This window comes from Botryllus schlosseri, chromosome 12, assembly GCF_051294905.1.
Source record: "Botryllus schlosseri isolate E-star chromosome 12, Bs_hap1, whole genome shotgun sequence".
Classification (NCBI taxonomy): domain Eukaryota; kingdom Metazoa; phylum Chordata; class Ascidiacea; order Stolidobranchia; family Styelidae; genus Botryllus; species Botryllus schlosseri.
Window position 1 is genome coordinate 15,664,037 of NC_137247.1, and position 25,546 is coordinate 15,689,582.

The window sequence follows — 25,546 nt, forward strand, 5'->3', positions numbered from 1 at the left end:
ACTTCGCTTACTGACACTGTATCAGCGTTCTGTACAATTGCTTTTGTTTTACATATTTCTTCACTCCCACATTGTCTTCATTAGCCGAAAACCACCATTCCTTTATTTTTTTGTCGCTCACCGATAACCGCCTTTTGCAATTACGTTTCGTCACGGGGGCGGCTATGTCACAGTGGTTTTCCGCCCGTATTTCTACGGTTCGTTACACATGACTACCTCACAGAACGAGGCCAGGCATCGAGGACACATGGTCATTCTTTTGTCTGAGAACGTCGCACAGTTAACAGGGTGTTCTTATTGCTCTTGCATTCTAATTGACATTATTGTAATTTGTCAGAGTATTGCCAGCGTATTTTTTAACGGTATGTTATTGGACCAGACTGATTGACCTTGATTCTACAATACATCGCAACGGGGATATTATTGTGTCTGTAGTCTGGACTTAGAGCAGTCAGTTGAAGATACTCGAAGTCCGTCATCACTCGCAACGGTACTCTAGTCCGGCTCAAGCTGAGCTGTTTCAATCCTGTGAACAATTGCTTTCGCAGTCCCACGGGACAATGGTGGTAGGGAGTCAGATAAGAGGTCTTCACTGCATGTCGGTAACTTATAAAAATAAATGGCGAAGTATCATACAGGGCGACAGGCCAGTAAGCCTATGAGAAAATATACTTTCAACGTTAGGCAACAGCAGTGACTTTAGTGGGAATCCCCTGCGGTGATCAAACACCAGAGATCAGGAGCAGAGATTAGCATGGATTAGGATTAGGATTTAGGAAAACCGGATTTGGGAAATTTTGGCGGATTTGGATTGGATTAGGATTTGAGATTTCTTATGAATGGATTAGGATTAGGAGTGGACTTACCGATTTTCGAATGATTGATGTCCTGCAGCGAATGTATTTTGGTACTCATTAAGCGTCTTATTTATATTAACAGAATTATAAACTAAGATATTTGCTTTCTGAATGGAATTCCAAGATAGAATCAGATTAGGATTAGGATTGGAATATACAAAATTTCTGGATTAAAATTGTTAAGGATTAAGATTTGAAGCTTCGGATTTGGATTGGATTAGGACATAGACATTTCAAATTCGCTCTTCTCTGACAGAGAGCAGACATCGAGTGAATGGATAGTTGTCTGTCGAAGATTTCTATCGATTAGAGATCTGAGAACTCCATTCAACCAGGACAGAGAAAAGCGTCGCGTGGAAACATTTTTCTGTAGATAGTGCTGGTGATATCTGTGTAAGAACTAAGAAGCTCGGTGTGTGGGAATTATGACCCGTCTGCAATCTTTGGTTTCCAGATCAATACTACGAACCATATATTTTTCTCTTTTCCACTCTCACCTGCAATATGGAATCGTAGTATGGGGAAGTGCAGGCAAAACATTTCTGCGCAGAATTCGAACCCTGCAAAACCGTGCGATACGGCTGATCTCATCTGTACCTTTACGTACCAATTTATCGCCTTACTACCGTAAGCATCGAATTTTGCGAGTTGATGAGCTATATCGCTTCGAAGTATCAAAAGTTGTTCACAAATATTTTTCCAATAGTCTGCCTCCTGTGTTTGATGACTTTTTCATACCTGCTAAAAATGTCCATTCCCATTACACGAGATCCTCGTCAAAGGGGAATATCTACTTACCCCCACCCAATAGCAACCTAACTAAGAGATCTATCGACTACTCGGGACCTATCATTTGGAATGCATTACCGCCACATATCCGTGAATTGCCTTATGATAGATTCAAAAAAGCCCTACTTGATCACCTCTTATCGTTACACTAACACTGTTGCCCTACCTCGCCCAGACATTGCTTCATTGATCATTTGCTACCATCGTTTAATTTTTCTTCTATTTTATTTTTTTAACTACTGTAACTTTTTTTTACAGCCAGACTGTTTAGAGTCAAGTGTACCTGTTTGATGCTGGTGTGATCAGACTAGATGACCCTCACGGTCTTATCGATCATTCCTATCTAATACCGAATACTGTGCATGCATATTTTCTGTACCACCACCACTGCCGTGTGTTATGTATTTTGGTTTGATGAAAAATAAAGACTCTCTCTCTCTCTCACAAGCCAAATGTGGCCGTTCTGTCTTTTGTTCCTCTAATAATCTATATACCTCACAGAAGATGATGCCACTGTCTTTCAGGTTCGAGACTGAAATGAGAGGTTCCACCGAATGCGAACTCACAGTATGTATTTCGCAAAAGCCAGCGCAGCAGAAAACGAATAATCCTAGTTCCTCATTTTCCCGCCGGCGTGCTCTCCTAACCGGAGATCACCCAGCTTCCGGATCCGAGCGGTTACACCTCCCCACTCCCTAATTGAGTGAGCTAGGAGGAAAAAGATCACTCACAAGCGGCAAGGCCGTGCAAAAATAAATAAAAATGGCAATACGTACAAAAAAAAACAATCACATGAAGTAGCAAGATCAATTGAAGTCAGTTACATAGTCGTTTAAATATGCAGGTCGAATACGATTACGCCTGGGCATGACATTTATTTCACAGTTTGAAGGTATGACAACAGTTTCAGAATTTAAGGACTCTGCGGGTGACTGACTGGGTAAGTCCTCTTCACCCTCAACAATATAAGGATGGAGATTATCAACATGGGTTATGCGAAATTTGCTGGTGTCAACATTTTGAATACGATACACAATATTTTCCAATTTCTCGACAACTCTCCAGGGACCATTCCAGCCAGAGGACAATTTCCTATGTTTAGGCGGGTAATAAAACCAAACGTAAGAGCCAACTTCAAATTCGTGCGATTCAACATAACGATTGAAATATGTTTTCTGTTTCACAGCAGATCTACGCAATTTCTCACGTGCAAATTTAAACGCATCAACACTGGCCGCAGAAAACCATTCAACATAGTCAGTGTAACATTTGCGCGGCGTACATTTCGGAGGTCCACCATAAACAATATCACTCGGCAAGGAAACTTCACGACCAAGGAATAACTTATTCGGAGTGTACCCAGTGGAATCATGAACACTTGAACGATAAGCTTGCAGTAAATATGGCAAATGAACATCCCAATCAGATCTACTCTCATTCACATAACTGGTCAACATCTGCAAAATGGACCTATTATTTCGCTCGGTTAACCCGTCAGATTGGGGTCGAAAAGTAGTAGTTCTAGTCTTGAAAATTTCATACAATTCACACATCTCTTGAAATAACGTGGATTCAAATTGCACTCCTTGATCAGTGTGTATAATAGTCGGTGCGCCAAACTTACGAAAAAATTCTGTTACAAGAATATCGGCTGCTGATGCAGCCTAAAGGTCCTTCATTGGGTACGCTTCTACCCACTTACTAAAATAATCAGTAACCACCATCAAGTATTTATTGCCCAGTTCAGTATATGGCATAGGACCCACAAAATCAAGAGAAATCCTATCCAAGGGTTCAGAGCAAAACATCTTTACCAATTTGGCGCGCTTTTTCCCATGTCCAGTTTTACTTGATGTGCAAGGTTTGCAAAATTTTACCCAATTACTGACATCTTGTTTCATGCCAGGCCAATAAAAGCGATCTCTCAATTTAGCGTAAGTTTTGTCCCGCCCCAAATGGCCACCTGTTCGCAAGGTATGATATTCGGTAAATAGTTTCCTACGCAACGACATGGGCATAACAATTTGAAAAGTTGAATCACAGCCGGGATTGACTTGCAAATATTCACGATACAAAACACCATTACGCAAAGATAAAAACTTCCAATGAGAGCACAAGACTCTGACCATGTGAGAATGCAATAGCAACTCTTCAGAAGAAGGTTTACCACTAGCGGATTCCTTTAACGATATTACCGCCCCAATATCCGAGTCGGACATCTGCAAATTCCGCAACTCTTCATTTGACAAAGTATGCAACCAGTTCGGCGCTGGACGATCAACCGAGTTTGTAACACAGGGGGCGCGGGGCAATCATGAGAGCAACAATTGCATGACAAACAGAATCAAGTTCATTACAGTTGAGGCATTCTGTACGGCTACACTTCCTTCTGTAACGCCGAGACAAGCCATCAGCATTCCCATGCTTCTTTCCTTCTCTATGCTCAACGTCATAATCAAAGCTGCTGAGGTACGTTATCCATCGAGCAACCACTCCGCTAGGATCTTTGAAATTTAGAAGCCAACGCAACGAGGAATGGTCAGTACGTAACACAAATTTCCTCCCCCATAGATAGTGGCGAAAATGTTCCATCGCCCACCGAACAGCGAATAGCTCTCTGTATGTAGCGCAATAGTTCTTCTGCTCCTTGTTTAACGCTTTACTGGCATATCCAATCACTTTCTCTTCACCATCTTGCAATTGAGACAACACGGCTCCGGCAGCAAACCCGCTACAATCAGTGTCCAAAATAAACGTACCACCATCCCGTTGAGGATATGATAAAATCGGAGTCGAGGTAAGGACTTTTGTCAACTCATCAAAAGCAGTCTGACATTTGTCCGTCCAGGTGAACTTCACACCTTTTCTCATCAGGTCCGTCAATGGACTGGCAATAGAAGCGAATGAAGGAACAAATTTACGATAATATGTTGCGGTCCCAAGGAAGCTTTGCAACTCCTTCAGTTTTGTAGGGACCGGCCAGTGTCGTACCACAGCGGTCTTATTTTCGTCGCACTTTACACCATCAGCTGATATAACATGTCCCAAGTATTCGACTTGGCGACGAAACAGTTTACATTTCTTCGGCTTGAACTTCATCCCAGCACGACGTATCCGTGAAAAGACGCCACGGAGATTTTCCAATTCACGATCAAAATCATTACTATAAACCATCACATCGTCCACAAAAACAAGTGTAGTTTTCCACAAAACGTCTCGGAGAATATTCTCCATCAAGCGTTCGAAAAGGGCCGGAGAATTAGACATACCCATAGGCAGAACTTTGAATTGATAGTGATTCCGACCTGGCAAGGAAAACGCGGTTTTATGGCGATCTGCTTCCTCTATTTCCACTTGAAAAAATCCACTATCCAAGTCTAAGCAACTGAACCAAGATGCTCCACCCAACGAATCCAGTATATCGTCAATCCTGGGAAGGCTGTAAGCATCCTTTACAGTAACAGAGTTCAATTGGCGGTAGTCCAAAACGAGACGATGTGAAACACCATCCTTCTTGGGTATCAAAATCAATGAGGCATTATAAGGAGAATTCGATTCTTCAATCACATCTTGTTCAAGCAATTTGTCAATTTCTTTGTTTGCGGCGTCCCACTTTGCCCAGCCAAGCCTACGAGGAGGTATTTTCACAGGTTCCAATTTAGTAGTCTGGATGCGGTGCTTAATGGCATCAGTTCGACCAAGCCTTCCACCTGGTACCGTAAATACATCTTGAAACTCACGTAACAGGTCTTCAACTTTTACCCTATGATCGACAGTTATATCCTCAATATCATCAAGCATGGCCTGCAATGACCCAGGTAACGGTGTAAGTACTCCACCAGAACTTTCCTCGAAAACCTCTGTAGGTATGGATTCTTCATTCACGTTTTTCATAATTTCCTCATCGCCAGTAATTGAATAGACAATTTGCACAGAACCACTATCATCTGGACGCATCAAGCCAATCAAGCAGGAGTCAGGAATAACAACATCCTCTTCCGATAAGTTCGCCAATAACAATGGCACTTTTGCGCAATCTGGGTTCACAATACCAGAATGAAGAAACACACCTCGAGCACCAAATTCAGAAACAAAAGAGCCAACTGGGTCAACCACAGCTGTCACATTACAGTCATTTTCAGTCCAAGGACAAGAAATGCTGCCCCAAATCAACTTCTCACTCCTTTTCGGTATCACGTATGATTGTTGGGTACTAATACGACAACATACAATCTTTCGATTGGGCTTAACGATGGGCACCATTTTGCCAGCAACACTTATACACTCGTCTCTCGCGTACAATACTACATCAAAATCACGAAGAGCATCAAGGCCCAAAATACCAACAGGAGTGCCAAGTTTAGCAACGTTAACAGCCATTTCTTTACACACATCATTAATACAAAGTTTTAAGCACAATCTACCAACAACGTCTAGCTTGTAGCCATTTGCCACAGTAAAGTCCCTCGTAATGGGCTCCAACATATTCCAAGAATAACCCAAAATATCAAAAAGTTCGACGCTAATAAACGTTTCGGGACTACCACTATCAATCAAAAACTGGAAAAAATAACCATCAACACCGATACTCGCATACCAGTTTACCTTTAAATCAAGCGCACAAATCAACTTCTCCAAGTCGGGGGCATACCAGTCAGGTGCCAATTGTTGGTCACCTATCGTCTCTCTAAAAAATCCTTCGAAGCAGTAAGTTGTTCGGTAGAGGTGTTCCTTTGACCAATCCCGTCATTCATATTATCGTTTGGAAGTAGTTCCCTGCATTCATCCTCCCAGTGTCCATTTTCCCTACATCGAGCACATACAGGCACACGGCAGAACTTTGCGGAGTGACCATACATTCCACAATGGTTACAATTCCCTTGGAACCGTCTTCTGTGACCATAGCTGTCTTGCCTACGCGCTGCAGAAAATTTCAATTCCTCCATCTCCTTTGAAAACATATTCTTCAGTTGCCTCATTTCATTTTCCAAGTCGGCTACCATCTTTGTAAACTCAGGTTTTCCACCAGAAGTACAACCGTCACTGCATGTCTTGCCTGTCGCAATCGGGGCAATCATGGGTTTACGTAGCACTGAGGACTTTGTAGTTTTAAGAACATCCAATACATCTGTTGCTCGGTCAACCAGGTCCCATAGCGAGGCTTCTTTGTTTTCAATCGACAAGGCCAAGGCAACGCTTGCATCTCCATAGCCCGTAGCAAATTGTCTTTTAGTCAAGCTCTCGACTTCCATTTGGTCACGCCCAGGAAACGCCTTCCTCGCCAACTTCTGTAGTGCGATAGCGAAATCAGCAGGAGACTCCTGAAGGTTTTTCTCCCGAGCATAAAATTCACGAACATAGTCCTTCTCATGGGTTGATTTACCCAATCGTTTCTTCAGATGCGACACCAACTTATCATAATCGCGACGATCTTCTTCTTGTAGTTCTAAAGCCAATTTTTGAGCATGGCCTTCGAGACATACTTCTAATTGCAATGCAGCGATGCCTCTATCCCAATCATGTAGTAATACCATGGCCTTGAAATGTTGCAAGTAATCGTCAAAAGGTTCTTTGCCATCACTACTGAAGTGTCTCGGTGAGGTCACACCGATCGAATGAACAGCCAAACCACTTCGATCAAGCCCTAAACGAACCTGAGGAGGGGTGCTTGCCCAAGCAGACTTCCCAATATTGCTTAACTCGGGTACCGTACCGGATGCTGCATACGCTTGCTGCTTTGATGATATCTTCTGTTCCACCCGCACATCATTTTCTGGTTTCGGAGCACACAAGGAAGTTGAATCGACCGACTCATGTTCAGTGTTCATCATAATTTCTTTCTTTCCAGTGATATGAGCATTCAACAAGTCCAAAATTTGCTGGCTCTGTCCATGTAGAGCAGTGGTTCTTAACCTTGCCACCAGCGCCCCCCAAGGGGCGCTGGCGATTTTGAAGGGGGCGAAAATGCTCAGGGGGCGATATGGGGGGCGCTGGGCTCAGGGGGCGATAAGGGGGCGCTGAAGAAAATTGGCTTCGTAGTAGATGATGTGGTAGTAGGGCATATCCTTAAGGAGTATTAAGAACAAATTACCATCATAGAAAACATGTAAAATACGACCAATTTGCTACATATGTTTTCATAAATGTTCTGGGTTATTATAATTTATAGTGACATATATATGCATTATGCAATTACAACCTATTTCCTTCATGCATTATAGAAAATTTTGGCTCCTAGGGCGACCAGGTCACATAAACTTTGCTGACCATCAAAATCACGCGACGGGGTTTTTGGGGGCGAAGCCCTCACGAGTTTGGTTTATCACACTATCGGTGACCAAGATAATCATTTGTTTAGAGGGACTGACGAAGTGCTGTTACGGCCCTCCCTCTGACCTATTGTCTTTATTACGGTCCTTACAATATGAGGCGGGGGCGCTGGAGCACGATAATTTTTGAAAGGGGGCGCTGGAGGGAAAAAGGTTAAGAACCACTGATGTAGAGCGTTCATTTCATCACGGAATTCCTCTTGATTTCTATGCATAATACGCAATTCCTGGCGCAATTCCTTGTTCTCTTCACGCAGAACATGCAATTCATGGCTCATGTGCTGGCTTTGACTGCACACCTGATTCTGATTTTCGAGCAAAGTGTTCATTTCCTGGCGCAGAATCTTCACCTCTTTCCCCGATTCAACTGCTACGATTCTTGAACTCTCTGCATCATTTTGGACCTTTGCAAAAGTTCTCAATAATATAGTACCGGTATCAATTTCTTTGTTCTCGCCGCCTACTGCAAACGGTTCATCTCTCTCATCTTCAGAGTCAAGTCCTGGCGTGCTCGCCATTGTGGCCGTTCTGTATTTTGTTCCTCTAATAATCTATATACCTCACAGAAGATGATGCCACTGTCTTTCAGGTTCGAGACTGAAATGAGAGGCTCCACCGAATGCGAACTCACAGTATGTATTTCGCAAAAGCCAGCGCAGCAGAAAACGAATAATCCTAGTTCCTCATTTTCCCGCCGGCGTGCTCTCCTAACCGGAGATCACCCAGCTTCCGGATCCGAGCGGTTACACAAAGCTCTGTAGTAACAAAGCGAAAAATACCATGGATAGAGTCAGACTGGGGGCCACCATGATAAGGAATATGCGGGCATAGAGTGCAAGAAAATGCGAATATTTTTGACTCCATGATGACATGGGCCAATTCTGACAAAAGAGCGTAAAAGATTGATCAATTTATTATTGAAATGCTGATCATGGTCAAGGGGATGGATGGGGTGGAACAGACGTGAACAATATGAGTTGTTTTGCACATTCTCTTCAGCTAGTTGGTAAAGATGTGCTGAAGGCTCCAGGTGCACTACCGGGAGAATATTAGTATTTGGTGGAACCATTGAAGGAAAGAAGAGAAGGATCTCCTGTAATGGTGAAACTATGAAGAAAGATTTCCAATTATTGCTGTGCCACCAACTACGGTACCAAATGTAAGACTGTTCACTGTGTTTAGTACTATATACATCATAAGACCACAGACAGTGAGAAAGTGACGAGAAATTATGCTTCGTGAGCTGTAATCTGCAACTGCTAGACTGGGGCTATTGATATTGATATATTTTTGTAGCCCTCAGATCATTTATTTTATGTTAAGGCATAGCAATGGCTGCAAAGTTGTTCAAATAAATACTCTGATGGAGGTGTTAAATTTGTGCCTTGAGCTAGATTACATATCTTTTGAATATCGGCCAAATACATCGGGGTTATCGGTGAAGGTACTGGATATCGGTTTTATCGGTATCGGCTCCAAAACCCAATATCGGTCGGACTCTATTTGTAACCGCTTCCTCAAGCCGAAGGAGCTCTTGTTCCCACAAAAATGCACAGCGTGCGCTTGGCCAATGGCCATTGAGGGGATGAGTATTTCTGTCTCTTACAACTGTTGTAGCATAATCCCTAAGCCCGATCGCGAGCTGAGCTGCAACGCGAATTGCCCATTCCCATGCAACACCGATCGCATTTAAACTTTGGCGTAAGCCGTCTTGTGAATTGTGATACTATTCCAAAATGACTCTGTCCTGTTAGCGGGCCTAATGTATCCACGACGTATAGATTACTAGCTAAAATTGCTGGCTTTTCCATACATTTCCGGTCATCTTCGTATCCATTCGTACGAGAATACTTATATAGATTTCCCGGATGAAATATTGAAGTATTGAAAGATATATCCTGTCTTGGAAAAGATATTTAAAGCGTGATATGAAATATGTTTTTAATTGATGATTTGTTACCGCATCATGATCACAACACGTCGTTGCAGCTTCCGATATACATACTCGATATCAGGTGGCGGTCCAGCATACGTAACAATACCCTTCGTATAATTTTCGAATCATAGGATGGGCTATATGTTTCGTCATTAAATAATTACGAGACTCGGAAAGATGAAGTAAGCTCACGACGGACAAGATCTGAAATTATGAAGTGGGCAATATTGCAATTTAGACGTTTCGAAAGCGGTCACGCCCTCACGCATAGGTCAGTCACTTACACTGCACAGTATCGATACGGAATATTTGTTTATCAGTATGATCCCAGGCTGTTTGTCGAAAGTTAATAAATTTAATTGGATTACAGTTCAACATAGAACACATTCGTTTCATAAACATTAATTATAGAATGAAGCATTCTAAAATCTAAATCATGACTCATCGTCGCGTGTCTTACTCAACGTTTCAGTGTTTCATTAGTCCGTAACCACAAGAAAAATTTCCAAGTAGATGTGGTAATAATCATGTTAGCAATATCACGATAAGCAAATATACGCTGTCATTATATCAACTTATGTTATCATTCTTTGCGGGCGCGCCTGTGATCTACATTACAGTTGGCCTATATGTAATTTTGTAAAATAATAAACTGCGCTATTGCGTTTGTGATACCGTTAACATGAATGTGACTTTTAGGCCTCCGTAATTCCTATATATCTACTCACAGAATGTAATCGTTTATTTTAATTTAGTAGTTTAGAGGACGAATTAAACTAATATCAATTGATCTTACCCATCTATTAAATTCTGTTCACTCGTGATATGTGAACTGTAGACAATGAATAATAATTTGTTGTATCGTTGAAGCCTAAATCATAAACCAGTGATACTTTATCAGAAGATTCTGAAGAGACGCGATAGTATAAAAATTGTTTATCAACCACGTTGATGAAAAAATGGACAGACATACTCATATAGTGATCCGTGGCCTCCTAGGAAATAACTTATGTATTTTCGCGTTAATTGAGAAAACTGTTCATAATGACATAGGCTTAATACTTTACCCGTGCCGTACGTATAGTATACGCCAGATGAGCATGGATTAGGATTAGGTTTTGAAAAAACAGGATTTGTGAAATTTTGTCGGATTTGGATTGGATTTGGATGAGACATTTTTTTCAGAACGGATTAGGATTTGGATTGGATTTACCTATTTTCAGGGAGATTGAAATGTTGTGTGGCGAATGGCGACAAACTTTATTCAGATCAGTACTTAATGTACTTATGGTTACTAGGTTATCTTGAATCAAGTGAATTGTTGGTTGTGAAAGAAAATTTTCGAATCCCTCCATTGCATAAATTATTTTTTTTAATGAATTTCCTGTTGGAATCGGATTAGGATTGGACATGGACTTGAATATGAAAAAGTTATGGATTAGGATTTGGATTTGAAGGTTCGGATTTGGATTGGATTAGGACATAGAAATTTCAAATCCGCTCATCTCTGGCTATACGCACGCAGCATAATTCGTCAATGACGTAATAATAATAGCTCGTGAGCGGAGTCGCAAGCAGTAGCAAGCACCCTCCAATCCGACGGATTTGAATTTTCTGATACAATAAACATATAAAATCGAGATGGACCCCGTATATACGCTTGCTAGCTTTTTTACATCAGACAACGATGTAAATTTCACTGATTGGTTGAATAAGTATCATTCGCAGACTATACACCTACAATGCATCGTATTTCGCTCTTGATGCTGTGTGATTGCGGATAAGCAACAGCAATGAGTCACTAAATATTCACAAACGGAAAGCTCGGTATTTCGAGCCAACTTTTGTAACAAAGCAAGTATATTTTTGGAGATTGTCAAAGTTCATGCTCGTTTAGTGTTGATTTTTTATGCTGACAACGCCATGCATAGAGTGCATGGCCCGCAGTTGAAATGCAGTAAATTTCAACCAAAGATGTCATATTGACGTGAAAATTGTAATATATGAAAAAAGTTCACAGTGCAGAACCTACCAAGGTTCGTTTGTGAACGTGAACCTCTAAATTTCTGAGGTTCACACAGATAATGCGAACGTGCACTGCGCGTTCACTTCGCACCATCCCTAATAAAAACACAAGCAATGAAAATGATGTGGCGTGTCTCGGAATGCGAAGTATATATATGTCGGTTGTTATTTATGGTATTCACCGTGATTTTCGACGTCAATGGTTACAGGCCGACATTCCTTTTCATGATTCCATATTTCGGTAACCTCACGCTCTGACCAATACGTTTTCAGTAGAAACTACTTACCATTGACATGCCAATCAAAAAATTCACTCCGATTCTATTCCGACTCCGGCTCCAGAATACGATGATACGGGGAATATAAATTATTAATATCTTACGTTAAATACAATGGAAATATCATATCATAAAGACATAAACCAATAAATGAAGTTTCCAACAACATCAATTAGTACAGGGGTGGGCAACCTGCGGCCGTAGACGGACATTTGTGCGGCCGTGACACGTAATTTAATTAGTATGTGTTGGCGGCCGTCGACAGGCCAATTGAATTTTTGATTAATTTAATTTTAAATAATCTTGAAATTTTCTTCGCGCTGCGTGCGATTTAATGCGGCCGCTCTTTGCAATCTGAGCCCCACAGCAGTACAGAGGTGAAGAGCAGATAAAAATGATGCGCCCCATATAGACATACCAACTTGGAATAGTGTGCGTGTCACGAAAGAAATTTGTTTCTAGTACGTTTAGGCCAGTGATTTAGTCCAACTGCGGCTCTCAGATCCACATGCGGCTCCAAGCAAGCCTTCTTGCGGCTCTGATTGGCCTCTAAATATGCCACAAAACTATAATAGATGACAGTTGCTGTTTGTTTCTATGAATATCTATACACGATTTCTGTATATGACCGCTAAAATGAAGGATATTAGTTACGTCTAAAGCCGCCCAAGGCCGCTTCTGAAAACTGGGAATGAGAATTCTTGCAGACTGGTGTCAAACGCATGGATGGATATACCCGTCGGACAACGATGTATCTTGAGTTTTGCGGGTCATAGACCTTTATATATCCTCTCTGTGAAGAGTAAAGTTCGACACAATTTTACTAACACCAAAATAAAGGCTTAAGTAGAACTTGCAATAACTCAAACATTGCTCAGCGCAAATGTGTGCATTACGTGCAAGAATTTGGGAAGAGCTATCACATCACGGCATAATAGTACTCGCCAATTTGCTTGTATCAATGCCATAATAACCGATATAGAATTTATAGGAGTCCATGTGCAATATGTGCATGGTTTTGAATTAGCTGGATGGCGAGAGCAGAGGTAGGCTAGCTACCTTTATGTTTTCGTTATAAGTAGCCTATACTCCAGTGTTTTCATGCGTCTCCATTCGTACTCAGAAGTTTAAAATGCGGTCCGGACATCCAAAAAGGTTTGGAACCACTGGGTTAGGCGATTCCAATGTATTTCCGCTGTAGCCTACCGACAATCCTGATGCTGGGATGTCAAAAAATAATAGCAGGCAACAAAGTAACTATAGTAACTATTATAGTAACTATAGTAAGTATTATAATAACATAGTGTGCAACTTGCCCTAAATTCCCGAAGATACTACCTCCATCAACTTCACCAGTGAATCTGATCACATGGGCTGATAAAGGATAAATATTTGATTGCAATATGTGAATATACTAACACTAATGACGAAATGCATTTGTGAATCTGAAAAAATTTTCGCGCTTTGCGCGACCACAATGTTTCCTAGTTATTGTTCAAAACATGGCCACTCGCGATTCCTATGTGTATATAGTAAGCCCTTACCAGAAAGTAGATTAGTCCAGAGTTCAGCGGAAATGGACATGTTGAGTTTAATATGGGTAGGCTATTTGACGCCCAGTTAGTTGATTACGGCTTATCCACAGGAATGCGGCCGTAGTCTACATAACTAATCGAAATGCGGCCGTGAATAGCATAAAGATTGCCCATCCCTGAATTAGTCGAAGGAAATACGTCGGAATCGCCATGACACAGGTCATGACAGACTCTCGAGTGTATGACTGTACGCAATTACACACTGTACACAATAATCCACCGAAACCACAAGTAATATATGAGTAACGCAATAATCACTATTAATCCGCATAACCACGCTCGATTAAGGTCTTGAAACATCTTGTTATCTCCCGTTTAAGATAATTATGTTATTTTCACTGGCCTACATCATTGTCGCCCGTTCGAGGCAATGGGTAATTTCGTCAAATTTGCTGCCTGACCAGCGATGTATGTCGAAACAGTAATGCGAACACTCCGCTTCACAGAGCGAATGCACGAAAGCTATATAAAGCTTCAGATTAAGCGGGTTGGTCTAGACTCCAGACAGATAAATACGAATTCAGGCAGGTAAGTTACTTAGCTAACGACTGTGATACTGTTATTAAGCACTAAGTAGGCCTGCTTAAGTTTCTCGAACCTTTCATTCAAATTTTTCACCAACGATTAAACAGTACCGGCTACCCAATATTGAGAGTGAAAACTGTTACTTGCAGACCTTTATTTACAAGCCATAGGCAACCATGTCGATAGCGGGGAGGAAGGAGTGGATTACATTTATCATGCTGATAATTACCGTTCTGTCAGAAGGATCAGGTATGCTGCTTTTTTCACGGCATTAGAGATATAGAGATAGTGTTGCGAACCGTCCTGATTTCTCAGATTTGTCCTGGTTTAGAAGGGCGATGTCTGATAAAACTACAATGTCCCGATTTCTCAGATTTGTTCTGATTTTGATTTGTGTCCTTATTTTAGTCTTCACTTTCGACAAGTGTGTCCTGATTTTTAGCAATGAGGCCATGATTATTTTGCTTTTGCCCCGTGATACTGAAGCATTATAAATGAATGCTACTGCCTTCGTACACGTCACGATGCGTTGTTGTTGTAGTTGATATGTTATGTTTTAGTTTACTCGGTTTACGTTGCGATGGTACAATAAACTCACCGAACCGTGAAGACAGGTATTTGTAGTATAAATGATTGATAAATTTATCTGAATTAGATTGCACATAAAGGTCCCTTTTGCTTCTGATAAGGATAAGTCAATTAAGTTGATATTAATATGTCGGCCACATAAACACATGAGTTGTGTCATACAAATGAATTGAAACAGAGTTGTTGGAGGTGGAGCATTTTGTTTCTGGCAACAATTATGTGTTGTGACAAAACACCACTGCTCATATAAATTGGAAGTATACGTCCAAAAAGTTATTTTGATGCAAATCTAATTTTTCAGCCATGTTGGCTACACCATTCAATGCGCATTGCGCAAAGCAGTTTCGAAACACAGCGTTTGTACACCGACGGTGATCATACGCCGTAAGTGCTTGATCTGGCGAGGATCATTAGGTGCGAATACAAAATTGCGAAATCCTCGATAGAGATTAGAAATGACAGCGTATTTTTGGAGTAGATCTGCGACAATCGCATTGGTTATATGTTTTAAGAATGTATCGTTTTTCGTGATCACGGCGCGTTCACCACCATAGACGCTTTCACCACCCTCCTGTGAATTATGCAATTCAAGCCTAGAACACGAAATGCATCCTTTAAATTCGGATGGGGGTAAATCGGGACGAAGCTGAATTTGGCTAGGGTTAAAATACCTACTTCATTGTGTCTCAAAACCACAATCGCTGTTTCTTGACATACATTTCGACAATCGTAAGTATAGCTATGATAAAATCGCAGTTTTGTGCTATTTACTGATCATTATTACAGGAAATCATCGTCGGCTGCTGTCTTACAACTTTCCTAGTTTCAATATTGGATTCAACGCTGATGGCCTTGTCAGCATTACAACCACGGAAGAGTCGTTCCGCATCGTGTCTCCGGGATTAATGGGCATTCCGTTAACAGTGTCGTTCGAGTCTGTCCGATACCCGGGCCGATATTTGAGACACAGGGGTTATATCTTGCATCTCGATACCTTTACCGAAGGAAATCATCTGTTGTTTAAAAAGGATGCAACATTTTATCCACGCCACGGGAGGTATTTTGGGGTAAGTTGGTTAATTTATACATACACACGACGTCTACGCTCAGTGAGCAATAATACTGGAAAGCGAATATGGAGTCACAGTCTTCCCTAATCGTATTCTGACATGTAACAGAATCAGTTGATCAATTATCTACGTAAAACAACGGTTTTTATACTTTGAAGATGCGATAAAGTCGATTATTGGGTAAAATGAAAGGGTAATGTCAAAATCTCTGACTTGATTTCCGTGCAATTTCTACCACTCTGCCGTTGTTGCCATTTTTTATAACGTATGACACTGGGTTCGGTAAATTTTCCGAGAAAACTCTGATCCCGCTTTTTAGAAACATACCTCTAATCCAGTGGTTTTCAAACTGTGGTACGCTCAGGACCTTGACTGCGCGATTTCATGTTGCCAAATATCTTGATTATAGGGTACTCTTCCCTCCTGGAAAACTACGCATGATTTATAATGATAGAAATGGATATTTCGGCGTCGGTGATTACCGCACCACGACTCACCAAGACATATGAAGTTTTAGGCCATGTCACATGCGTGTCTGAGAAGTGTGGCAGAACGATCGGCAGCGAGTAAACCTTGACCGAAAAGGACAGCCCTAATGCTGACCGAAAACTTCGATATATATACGTATACATTTATGTTCATTTGTCCATAGGCACATAAACGACTGGCGCCGAATGTTTTTGTCCTGGCAATCTGAACCCCATAAGACAAATGCAATGCCGCAGAGAAACATTATTTGAAAATTTACGAATCTGAAATCCGTATGCGTCTTTTAGTTTAGTACGTTTGACCGATTTCAATATCTTTTGACTTAGCAGACACGAGTTCATGAAATAACATCATGTAACGAAGTCAATATACCAACGGGCCCGCCCGAATATGTTTAATTATTGCGTGCCGTACATTTCCCAAGACACCTCACTCACCCGATATTATTGGGCGAAGATATCATGAATTATGGAAAATTTTCGCGCTTCCCGCTATTGAGGATAATAAACCACCCCCATAATTAGGGGGTAAATGTACATGCACATGCTTCGCCCCAGAAGTGCTGTTTCGTCCCTGGGCACGCGTAGTGTACGCAAGAGCTTTTTAGGTGGTACGCGACGAGTGCTGTGGGTAATGCCATACTCGAGATTGAGGACCTTCTGCATAAGAAACAGTTGCAATTATCTCATTAAATGAAGTTTTCTTGTTATCCATTGTTGTTGCAGTACAGTACTAACAGGAATAACCAACAAATACCGGCGCATTCAGATAACATAAGTACTTCAGGTGGTAGACCGAGGAGTGAAAAACAAATTAGTGGTAAGCAATGGGAAAAAGTTTTAGAAACAAAAGGCTAATCCGACTAAAAGATTCCAAATTCTATCGAGACGCACTCTAAGTTCGGATTTAAGGCCACACTATACCACTGCACGGGGTTTTCGAAAATTTCCATAGGTCGTTTTAGTCATTCTGAAATAACGAGCATGGTATGATGACCAGCAAAGTCTTTAACATGGCAGGGAAATCATAACAAGACGTTTCGGCCTTGATTGTAAACCATACCCAATCTTGATCAAGGATCGCAAAAGCGGATCAGAAAGACTGTTGGGCTAGTTCAGGGCTGGCCAACCTTTTCAGGCAAAAGGCCAAATTCGATCAACGAAATATTGCGCGGACCACTAGCCGCGTCAAGCGCGAAAATTTTTCGAAGTTCATAGCTCAATGATATTGTCACTTGACTATATTGCGAACCTGCAGTATATCGCTGGGCTCAGTATGCCAGGACTGGACTATTCAGCACCTGGTCATATCAATTTCGAAAGCTTCGACTAACATGCGTCAATCGTTTTGTGCCTACACTGTAAAAAATAAAAACCTCGATTTACCGCGAAATGTTTGGAAGCACGGTAGCCAGACATTTCGTGGTAATCTAACATTACCGTTGGTCAATGCAAATCCAACTTACACTCGTCCGGTAATCTCACTTTACACGACAGACTGTAATGTTACAGTCCCCTCCGGGTATATCCAATCTACATGTTCTCCTGTACATTTGAGAACGAGACCGCCTACCTACCTACCTACCTACTTACATGCTGTCCCTGCAAATCAGGATACATACCGGCTTGTAAATTCACGTACACCCATACCTATCGCAAAGCAACCCGATGCTAAAATATCGCAAAATTTTCTTCACACTCCCAAAACGACATTGGAACAAACTGTATATTCATTCTTGATATCACGATGAAGTGGTAATCGATGGAAAAGAATTGCTGCTGGAGGTCTAATTCTTCTTTAGGAGACATGCAGTAACACGAGCGGTCGCAAGAAAAGGTGAATTAATTCCACCACCGGCGAAACTTCCAATTGTTTCTTTTTATCTTCCTCATTCCTTCTGTGTAACTATAGTATCTTGCAGTTCCACTAAAAAGAATTCATGAGTAAGTCGCTATATAAAGCAAAGTTCCTAACCTAGACATGACAATATAAAGACTACCAAGACAAATAGGCAAACAAAAATACACGGTAACATGTTTTGAAGTACCGGTACTGGTACATTGTGTGATGAAGGCTCCGCCTTGTACATGATATAGCAGAGATTCATGACTTACTTTATCAATGTATTGAAGCAAAAGGTTCCTCATCCTCACCAATTCCACTCTGGATATGAGGTGGCATGTGTGCCAAACAAATCCAGCAGTGGATGAAAACATCTCTATGCTATGGCCCGAAAATGACATAAACAAGCCAACAGTTTCAACTCCTCCGCGGCGGAGTATGTGGTGTCACAGGTCACTATATAAGTCGACTAGTATCCCAAAATAGAACAGAGAATGCGGAGAATGAAATATTTCAATCATGAAATCAAAGTGGTGTGCACATTGCACAGTCGCAGACATTCACGGTAACAAGTACTATGTAGTACTGTACCTTTTACGATGCGTATCCCATTCAGCGTTCCTAGGAATCTTCCACGATCGTGTCCACTTTCTTCAAGCACAACAAGCTTCCCATCACCCTTTGCTCAAATCTCAATAATGGTCAGATAACGATACGACACTCGAACGATTTCGAAATAAGTCGTATTCATCCGCTGACATGCCACCAATAATATTTGCTGGCCACGTTATAATGTTTGACTTAGGTTATTTCTCTTTCATACAGAAACATTTATCAGTACATATAGTTCCTTTCTTTTCCGTCTAATTTCTTACAAATTGATATTTATCCCAAGTGTTGTTCACTACTTTCTGTAATTACTAAACGAGACGCTCCTTGTGATGTCACAGTTGTGCGTTGGCTGTTTACTACAAATCTCAGAAAACCAGTAACGCGTAACGGTAACCTATTGTAACCTATTACAGGTCGCCTTGTCCGCCATTAGCAAATGGTCAACTGAGCATGCGGTGCTGATATTTCTAGTTTCCCGAACAATATTATACATCCTAAACTGATTTTCTAACTTATCAGCCGTATCCGTAACAACGAATGTAACCAGCGAGAACGGCCGTATAGCCATATAGCCTTATAATATATTATAATGGCTATGGTGTAACTACATTAGCTACGATTGTCAGTTGTTTCTTGTACCCTACTTACTATGTACTATACTGAAATTGGTACTAGGGCCAACAATTTCCGTACGACAGACCCCAGTTTCGCGAACGAGGTTGAATCAAGTCAAATCACCACGAGAATGATATATCAGTAACATTCATTTCCACGTATATATTGGCTGCAGCGATTATGAAGCTAATCAATCTTCCCAATAGCCTTGTAAACTGCAGTTACGAGTAACTGTCAGTAATTTTGCGAGGAAATTCTGGCAACTTGACTTCACAGCTAAACTAAGGTAATATCACATATCAAAATGTAAAATTACAAGCTACGCACAGTTATTGGCTGCGATCGGTAATTCGTTGTAAAATTTACAGAGATTTCCCAGTAAATCTACCAGATTTTTTACAGTGTAGGTTTCATAGTCGACGGTCTTTCTGCGAGCGCAAACGCAAGGTCGCATATGTTGAACGACACTTGCCTCGTAATCGAGAATATAGTTAGATTCAATCTGATGCATTATAGGCGTTCTTTCATTATCACAAAGGGGTAACAATATTAAAAGCAAGAAATCGAGTGACAACATGTTGCGCGAAGTGTGTAGAAAATATTTACTTTTGATAAATTTATCGCAAATTATTCTGCTTTATTGTAGTGTACGAAAATCTACCAAAGTGTAACTGGCTCATGAAAATGCCAATGCGTCGTAACTGATATTTTAGTCATAACATCTCAAGTGCTGCTTCCAGACTAATAAAAGTTTTGGTTGGCTTTGCAAGTTCACGATCTGTGCAATTCATTTTTATAACATTACCAATTTCGGAAATTACCGCGCGGGCCACTCAAAACCTTCTCGCGGGCCACGGGTTGGCCGGCCCTGGGCTAGTTGAAAGCGACTATGCCGCACAACATTTCCAAAACTGTAGACTCATGTATTTCTAATTTTAACGTCTTCGTGCGGAGTACCCTATGCGGACCCAAGCTCTGCGCTTATGCACACTGCACACTTGCACTCTGCACTGATTAAATATATCACTCAATAATCTAACAAAATGACTGGCATAGTAACCAACCATATTGCGGTGGTTTAATATTGAGTTTGGCATTGATAACTGGGAATCTATTTATACAGGGCTATACCACGTACGAGTCTTACAACTTTCCCGGTTATTTCGTTCGACATCAAAATTATGTTTTGCGAATATCTGCATCAGGAAATAATCCCACTGAGCTGTTCAAAAAAGACGCTAGTTTCTTGGAATCCGAAGGTAAGAATGAAGCACGTAATATCACTTATTACTGGAATAGTTCGATGTACGATGAATAAATGAATGTACCAGAAATATATTCAGGTGTGTGTGGTCACTAATCTCTGAATCCGAATGTGATTTGTTCGATGATCTCGGCATCCAAATCTGACAAATCTCAGATGAAAATTTGAACATCAATCGGCTGTATATCAGCTGATCGAAGATTTTCCGAATTTTCTTGCATCCCTAATCACACACGTATATCCTAGAGCAGTGTTTCCCAAACGTTTTTACACAACGTCCCCATGGCCCCCAAATCGGGTATCGACGCCGCTAATCCCTTCCTACTCCTGAACAAAAAGCTTTTGTTTCATTGCACAGTCACTGCACTATTTGGTGTGCTGCATAACAATGAACATTGGCGGAGGGCTTTAGTAACGGTTTTCGATTGAATACACTTTGGCTATAGTGCTCACTTCGACAACCACTGTCCTAAAGCATGATCCTTTAACAAAGTGGTATAGTGAAACAGTTGTGTGGGATGAGATACGTAAATATACCAGGTGTAGATGGTACCGCGATATAACAATCAATAAAAATGTCGAATTGGGAATAAATGAGGAAGACGTCAACTGATGGACTCGCACGGTCGCTCAGCGGGCGAACGGTCGAAGCATGTCCTTCGAGGAATGTTTTTCCCTGACAACCATGCTTCACTGCACGGCATATTCATGGCACTTTTGTAGTTGACACATTTCCCAGCCGCCTTAAGTTAAACTGCTTAATAACGGGAGATGTTTTACGTTTTTGCGTTACTATAGTACCATTCTCTCATACTTAATTTACAGTTAATACGTTATCGCTACGCTCTGTATACGTCATTTGTCACTTCAACCCAGTGACGATTTTGAAAAACAAGCGGGCGAAAGTACCGAAGGGACGACTGGGGGGCGAAAATGTTGAAACGTCTTGTGAGATATATTTAATCAACATGGTCTAAACATTCACGTGAAGAAGGCTAATTCAGCATATGACGCGAAAAAATGGTCAACTCAACGGGAATTCTACGTACAAAGCGGTTTTCCAAGCACCTCCAGACCCAGACATAATAAGACATAAGTGAAGTCGAGACTTCGAAGATCGACAGTAACAGATACTGACGAGGACGCATGGAAGAGAGAGTGAACGATGATGAATGGAAGTCGTTTGGAAAAGCGGACTAAGAGTTAAAGGCATACGAACGATCAATATTCATGATCAGGGCTCAAATGACCGAGTAGTCGATAAGCGCCGAAAACTGTTCAATAAACACACACCTACCACATCGAATAAAATGGCATTTCCTAGTAAATTCATCAGCGATGAGAGTGACGTGCATAAATTTCCCGATTATATTTACTTTTTCTCGCATCCGTAAATATTGGGTGGGTGGGAGGGGGGAGCGAGAATTTGTGTCAAGTTTGATGAGGGGGAGATGAGCAGAAAAGGGTTGGGAATCATTGATCTTGATTGATTATGTCGATCATGCAAAACTGGTGATGATAGACATAAAATTATTACATGTAACTTCTGGATGCAAATAGATTTCGATTATGCTGTTATGACATGGCATTTTTCAGATAACACCGTGATTACGAGAACTTCTCCCGCGGAGTTCGTTAGTGCCAATTTTCCCACGATGGCCATCGGTTTCACTACATTGAATTTGCCTCAAATTGCATCTGAATCATTGACGGAGAGATTCCGAGTTGTATCTCCTGGTTTGAACAGTCAATGTGACACGGTGTCATTGGAGTCTGAGAAATTCCCTGGCTACTATTTACGGCACAGGGGATTTTTAATTCATCTGGATGCATTCGAAGAACAAAGCGTGTTTTTTAATGATGCTTCATTTTGGATGCGAGAAGGGATCCTAAAGCAGGTAAATGGACAGAATAATTTTACTTAGCACATGAAATTTTTCGTGGCCTGCTCAAAGCTTGCAAATGTCGGCAGTAAACTGACACTATATAGGAATATTCTTATAACGATATGTTATATTTTTGTGGTAACTGGATAGTCCTCAATTTGAAGATGTGGAATTATTTTTCAAGGATTCGAGTTACGCTTAAATACGTTTTAGTGGAAGGATTACTGTGTTAAACTTGCCTCTTCACGTAGCCCACCTTGGCGAGGACGACATATTTTTTACCTCATAATTTGATAAATTGTGCCTGTAAATAGGATGGTCGGAATCAAATGGTGTTTCAAATTGCAGCAACTAAACTTTTCGCTGTTTGTGCTGATTTGGACATCTTATTATGAAGAAGTTCAGACCTAAGTTATGAAGGATTTACACGTAACTGCGCATAGAGGACCAATCTACAATATACTCATGAATCGTGTTTTCCAAGTGCAGCATTAGAAGTTGGGTTTGCAATCTGAAGTCGCAATTGTGATCCGAACTAAGCCCTATACTCAAGCACATGAAGAAGTATAGATTACCAAGACTATAATTTAAGCTGAAATAGAAAACGGAGATATGAAAAAGTAAGTAGTTTTAGAAAGGTAACTATTATCGAAAGTCGTATACTTTGGCAGTTAATCGAAAGTCTCAACATCGTAGTTACCAGCAAAAAGGATTATTGACACAACAAATTATAGTTTGATTTTCGAACGTATATTAAGTTTCAGTGATACAGGGACTATCTGACTAGGTAAAGTCTACTTGACTACTATACAAAATAGAAGTGCTTCGTTACTGACCACTTCTGATTGCATGAATATGCCTACCTATGATGTAGAACTGGTAAATATGATTAGGAAATGTCGTGAGTATACGCCGGATATTTTGTTGATTTTACGGTCAATCGACATACTGTCTGTTCTCAGGGTTATGTGTCTTTCGAATCCTACAACTATCCCAACCGTTACATTCGTCACCAAGGGTACAGATTAAAACTGCATCCCTATGATGGTTCGACGCTCTTCAAGGCAGACGCCAGTTTCATGCAACATTCCGGTATGCTCCCGCTCTTCGAACGACTCGGCTGATGTTTACATTACCGCCGCAATTTCAGATTTAATCTCGATTAGAAGAGAAGGACCGTACCGATTTTCCTCCAAGAACTTCGCGCAACACACCATAGGGATGGACAATTCGGGATTACCGCACATCGTCGGCTCGGGAGACGACATGTTTTACATTGTTCGCCCCGGGTTAACCGGCAAGGAAGGGACCGTTTCATTGGCGTCGGCATCGTTTCCCGGTCACTATCTGCGCCACAAGAATCTCCTGATACATCTTGATCCGTTCGAAGAGACTGCTGTGTATAAGCCGGATGCCACATTCTATCTTCGGGAGGATCATTTCTTCAAGGTAAACGCATGGCAATTTTTATAACACAGTGTAAGTGGTGTCTTCTAAAAAGCCTAAAAGTAAACCGTGTTGCAAGTCGGCAGCTACGGAATGAAAATGAAAAAAATGGTCTGGTGTAAATAACCAGAGTAGTAGACAAACATCATGAATTCCATAAGAAAATAACGCAAGCTCAATCAAGACTACATGTAGAAACACATATAAATGCAGATGATTGTGGATTTTGCGAAATAGACCATCTAAATATACAGGCATCCAAATTGACAAGGTTAGTAGCAAGCTCTAAACAAGTGTTTCTTAAATCTGAGGTCCACGGGAGCATTATGAGGTGGACCACTGAACACTAAGTCGATAAAAACATTACCTTTGTGCTTGTATTACTTCTTTACACCTCCAATTAATTCAACCCCAAATGAGTATAGCATTGAAATAGAAACCTTCCATCCCACGTTACAGGCTCTTCAATGTATCAAAGATCTCCTGTATGGGGGGTCAAGGAATTCTTATAAAACGCAAACTGGGCCACGGCAATAATGTTAGAATCCACTGCTCTAAATATTCTGAGCTAATACTGAAGAGATTGTCAACCATGTACTCGCAGACAACATGTAGGGGTAATTCCCTCAGGGCGGGAAAACCCATAAGCCCATACCACCATTTTCTAGCATAAGTGTACGAAATTTTTACTAGATATTGTAAGTTCAGAACTGTTTTTTTTTCTGGTAGAAGTTTGGCCGCATACTTCGATACGGACATGTAGTCCACAACCAATCATGGCCCCATGGACAAGACAACGTATGATAATTTTACTGATACCAACCCACTGACAAAAATATATGTTTTATGCTACAGGGCTATTTCAGTCTGGAATCGACGAACTTGAGTAAACATTTCCTTCGACATCAAGGCTATCGTTTGAAATTACACGGCTACGATGACTCCGATTTATTCCGACTTGACGCAAGCTTCAAATTTGAACTTTAGCTCTTCTACAGCTGATGATTGCTATTGCTGCATCTCCACTAATTTTTGTCTGGTTGTAATGGTGAAATCGTAAACATTATAACACGCTGTATAATGATATATCAACTTAACTAAAGCATATAAATACACACAATTGAGTTTGAAATCTCGGTGTTGTTGTTGTTGTTGGTGTTGTTGCTATTCGAATCCACGTTGCATGGATATTAGAGATAGTGACGCATACAACGCCAAACGCGGGTTTGGTAGAATGATTGAAAAGTTATGTTCTACAAACAACTAAGGCTGATTCTGTCTGGACAGAGCCATTAGGACGTTCGGTAACAATGTTCTCCATTCGACCAAAAAACGATCACTCTGTTATATAGGCAGGGCTGCCATCGACATGGACCCAAAAATAAGGACAGTCGAAAAAT

At 41.0% G+C, this 25,546-nt stretch overlaps 2 protein-coding genes and 1 long non-coding RNA gene across 3 annotated transcripts; 1 reads left to right on the forward strand and 2 right to left on the reverse strand.

Annotated features, from left to right (window-relative positions):
* Nucleotides 1-2,101: 2,101 nt before the first annotated feature.
* On the reverse strand, nt 2,102-6,898 carry LOC145452734 (uncharacterized). The gene is made up of 3 exons (XM_080330890.1): nt 6,470-6,898; nt 4,929-6,206; nt 2,102-3,310 (listed from the first exon to the last, which is right to left on the reverse strand). The coding sequence occupies exons 1-3, from the start codon at nt 6,896-6,898 to the stop codon at nt 2,453-2,455; spliced, it is 2,565 nt and encodes an 854-aa protein (XP_080187016.1). The 3' UTR covers nt 2,102-2,452.
* A 7,550-nt stretch (nt 6,899-14,448) lies between these two features.
* LOC145451722 (uncharacterized) lies at nt 14,449-25,278 on the forward strand. Its single transcript, XM_080329968.1, has 7 exons — nt 14,449-14,583; nt 15,709-15,989; nt 20,674-20,809; nt 22,411-22,712; nt 23,663-23,792; nt 23,851-24,149; nt 25,002-25,278. Exons 1-7 carry the CDS (start codon nt 14,511-14,513, stop codon nt 25,131-25,133), a joined length of 1,353 nt encoding a protein of 450 aa, XP_080186094.1. The 5' UTR covers nt 14,449-14,510; the 3' UTR covers nt 25,134-25,278.
* On the reverse strand, nt 18,189-19,957 carry LOC145451736 (uncharacterized). Its single transcript, XR_013919015.1, has 2 exons — nt 18,915-19,957; nt 18,189-18,407 (listed from the first exon to the last, which is right to left on the reverse strand). It is a non-coding gene; the product is annotated as an uncharacterized LOC145451736 (long non-coding RNA).
* Nucleotides 25,279-25,546: the final 268 nt, after the last annotated feature.

Bases quoted from the DNA above. Each gene is read 5' to 3' on its own strand.
- LOC145452734 (XM_080330890.1), bottom strand. From the start codon at position 6,898: ATGGAAGTCGAGAGCTTGACTAAAAGACAATTTGCTACGGGCTATGGA. The intron at 6,207-6,469 runs GTATGTGCTCGA...TATTTTTTCCAG, and splicing joins CAAAGTTCTGCCGTGTGCCT to TTTTTGATTGATAGTGGTAG. The intron at 3,311-4,928 runs GTTCTGCCTATG...AAGGACCTTTAG, and splicing joins GGAATCACTATCAATTCAAA to GCTGCATCAGCAGCCGATAT.
- LOC145451722 (XM_080329968.1), top strand. From the start codon at position 14,511: ATGTCGATAGCGGGGAGGAAGGAGTGGATTACATTTATCATGCTGATA. The intron at 15,990-20,673 runs GTAAGTTGGTTA...CTATTTATACAG, and splicing joins GCCACGGGAGGTATTTTGGG to GGCTATACCACGTACGAGTC. The intron at 22,713-23,662 runs GTAAATGGACAG...GTCTGTTCTCAG, and splicing joins GAGAAGGGATCCTAAAGCAG to GGTTATGTGTCTTTCGAATC.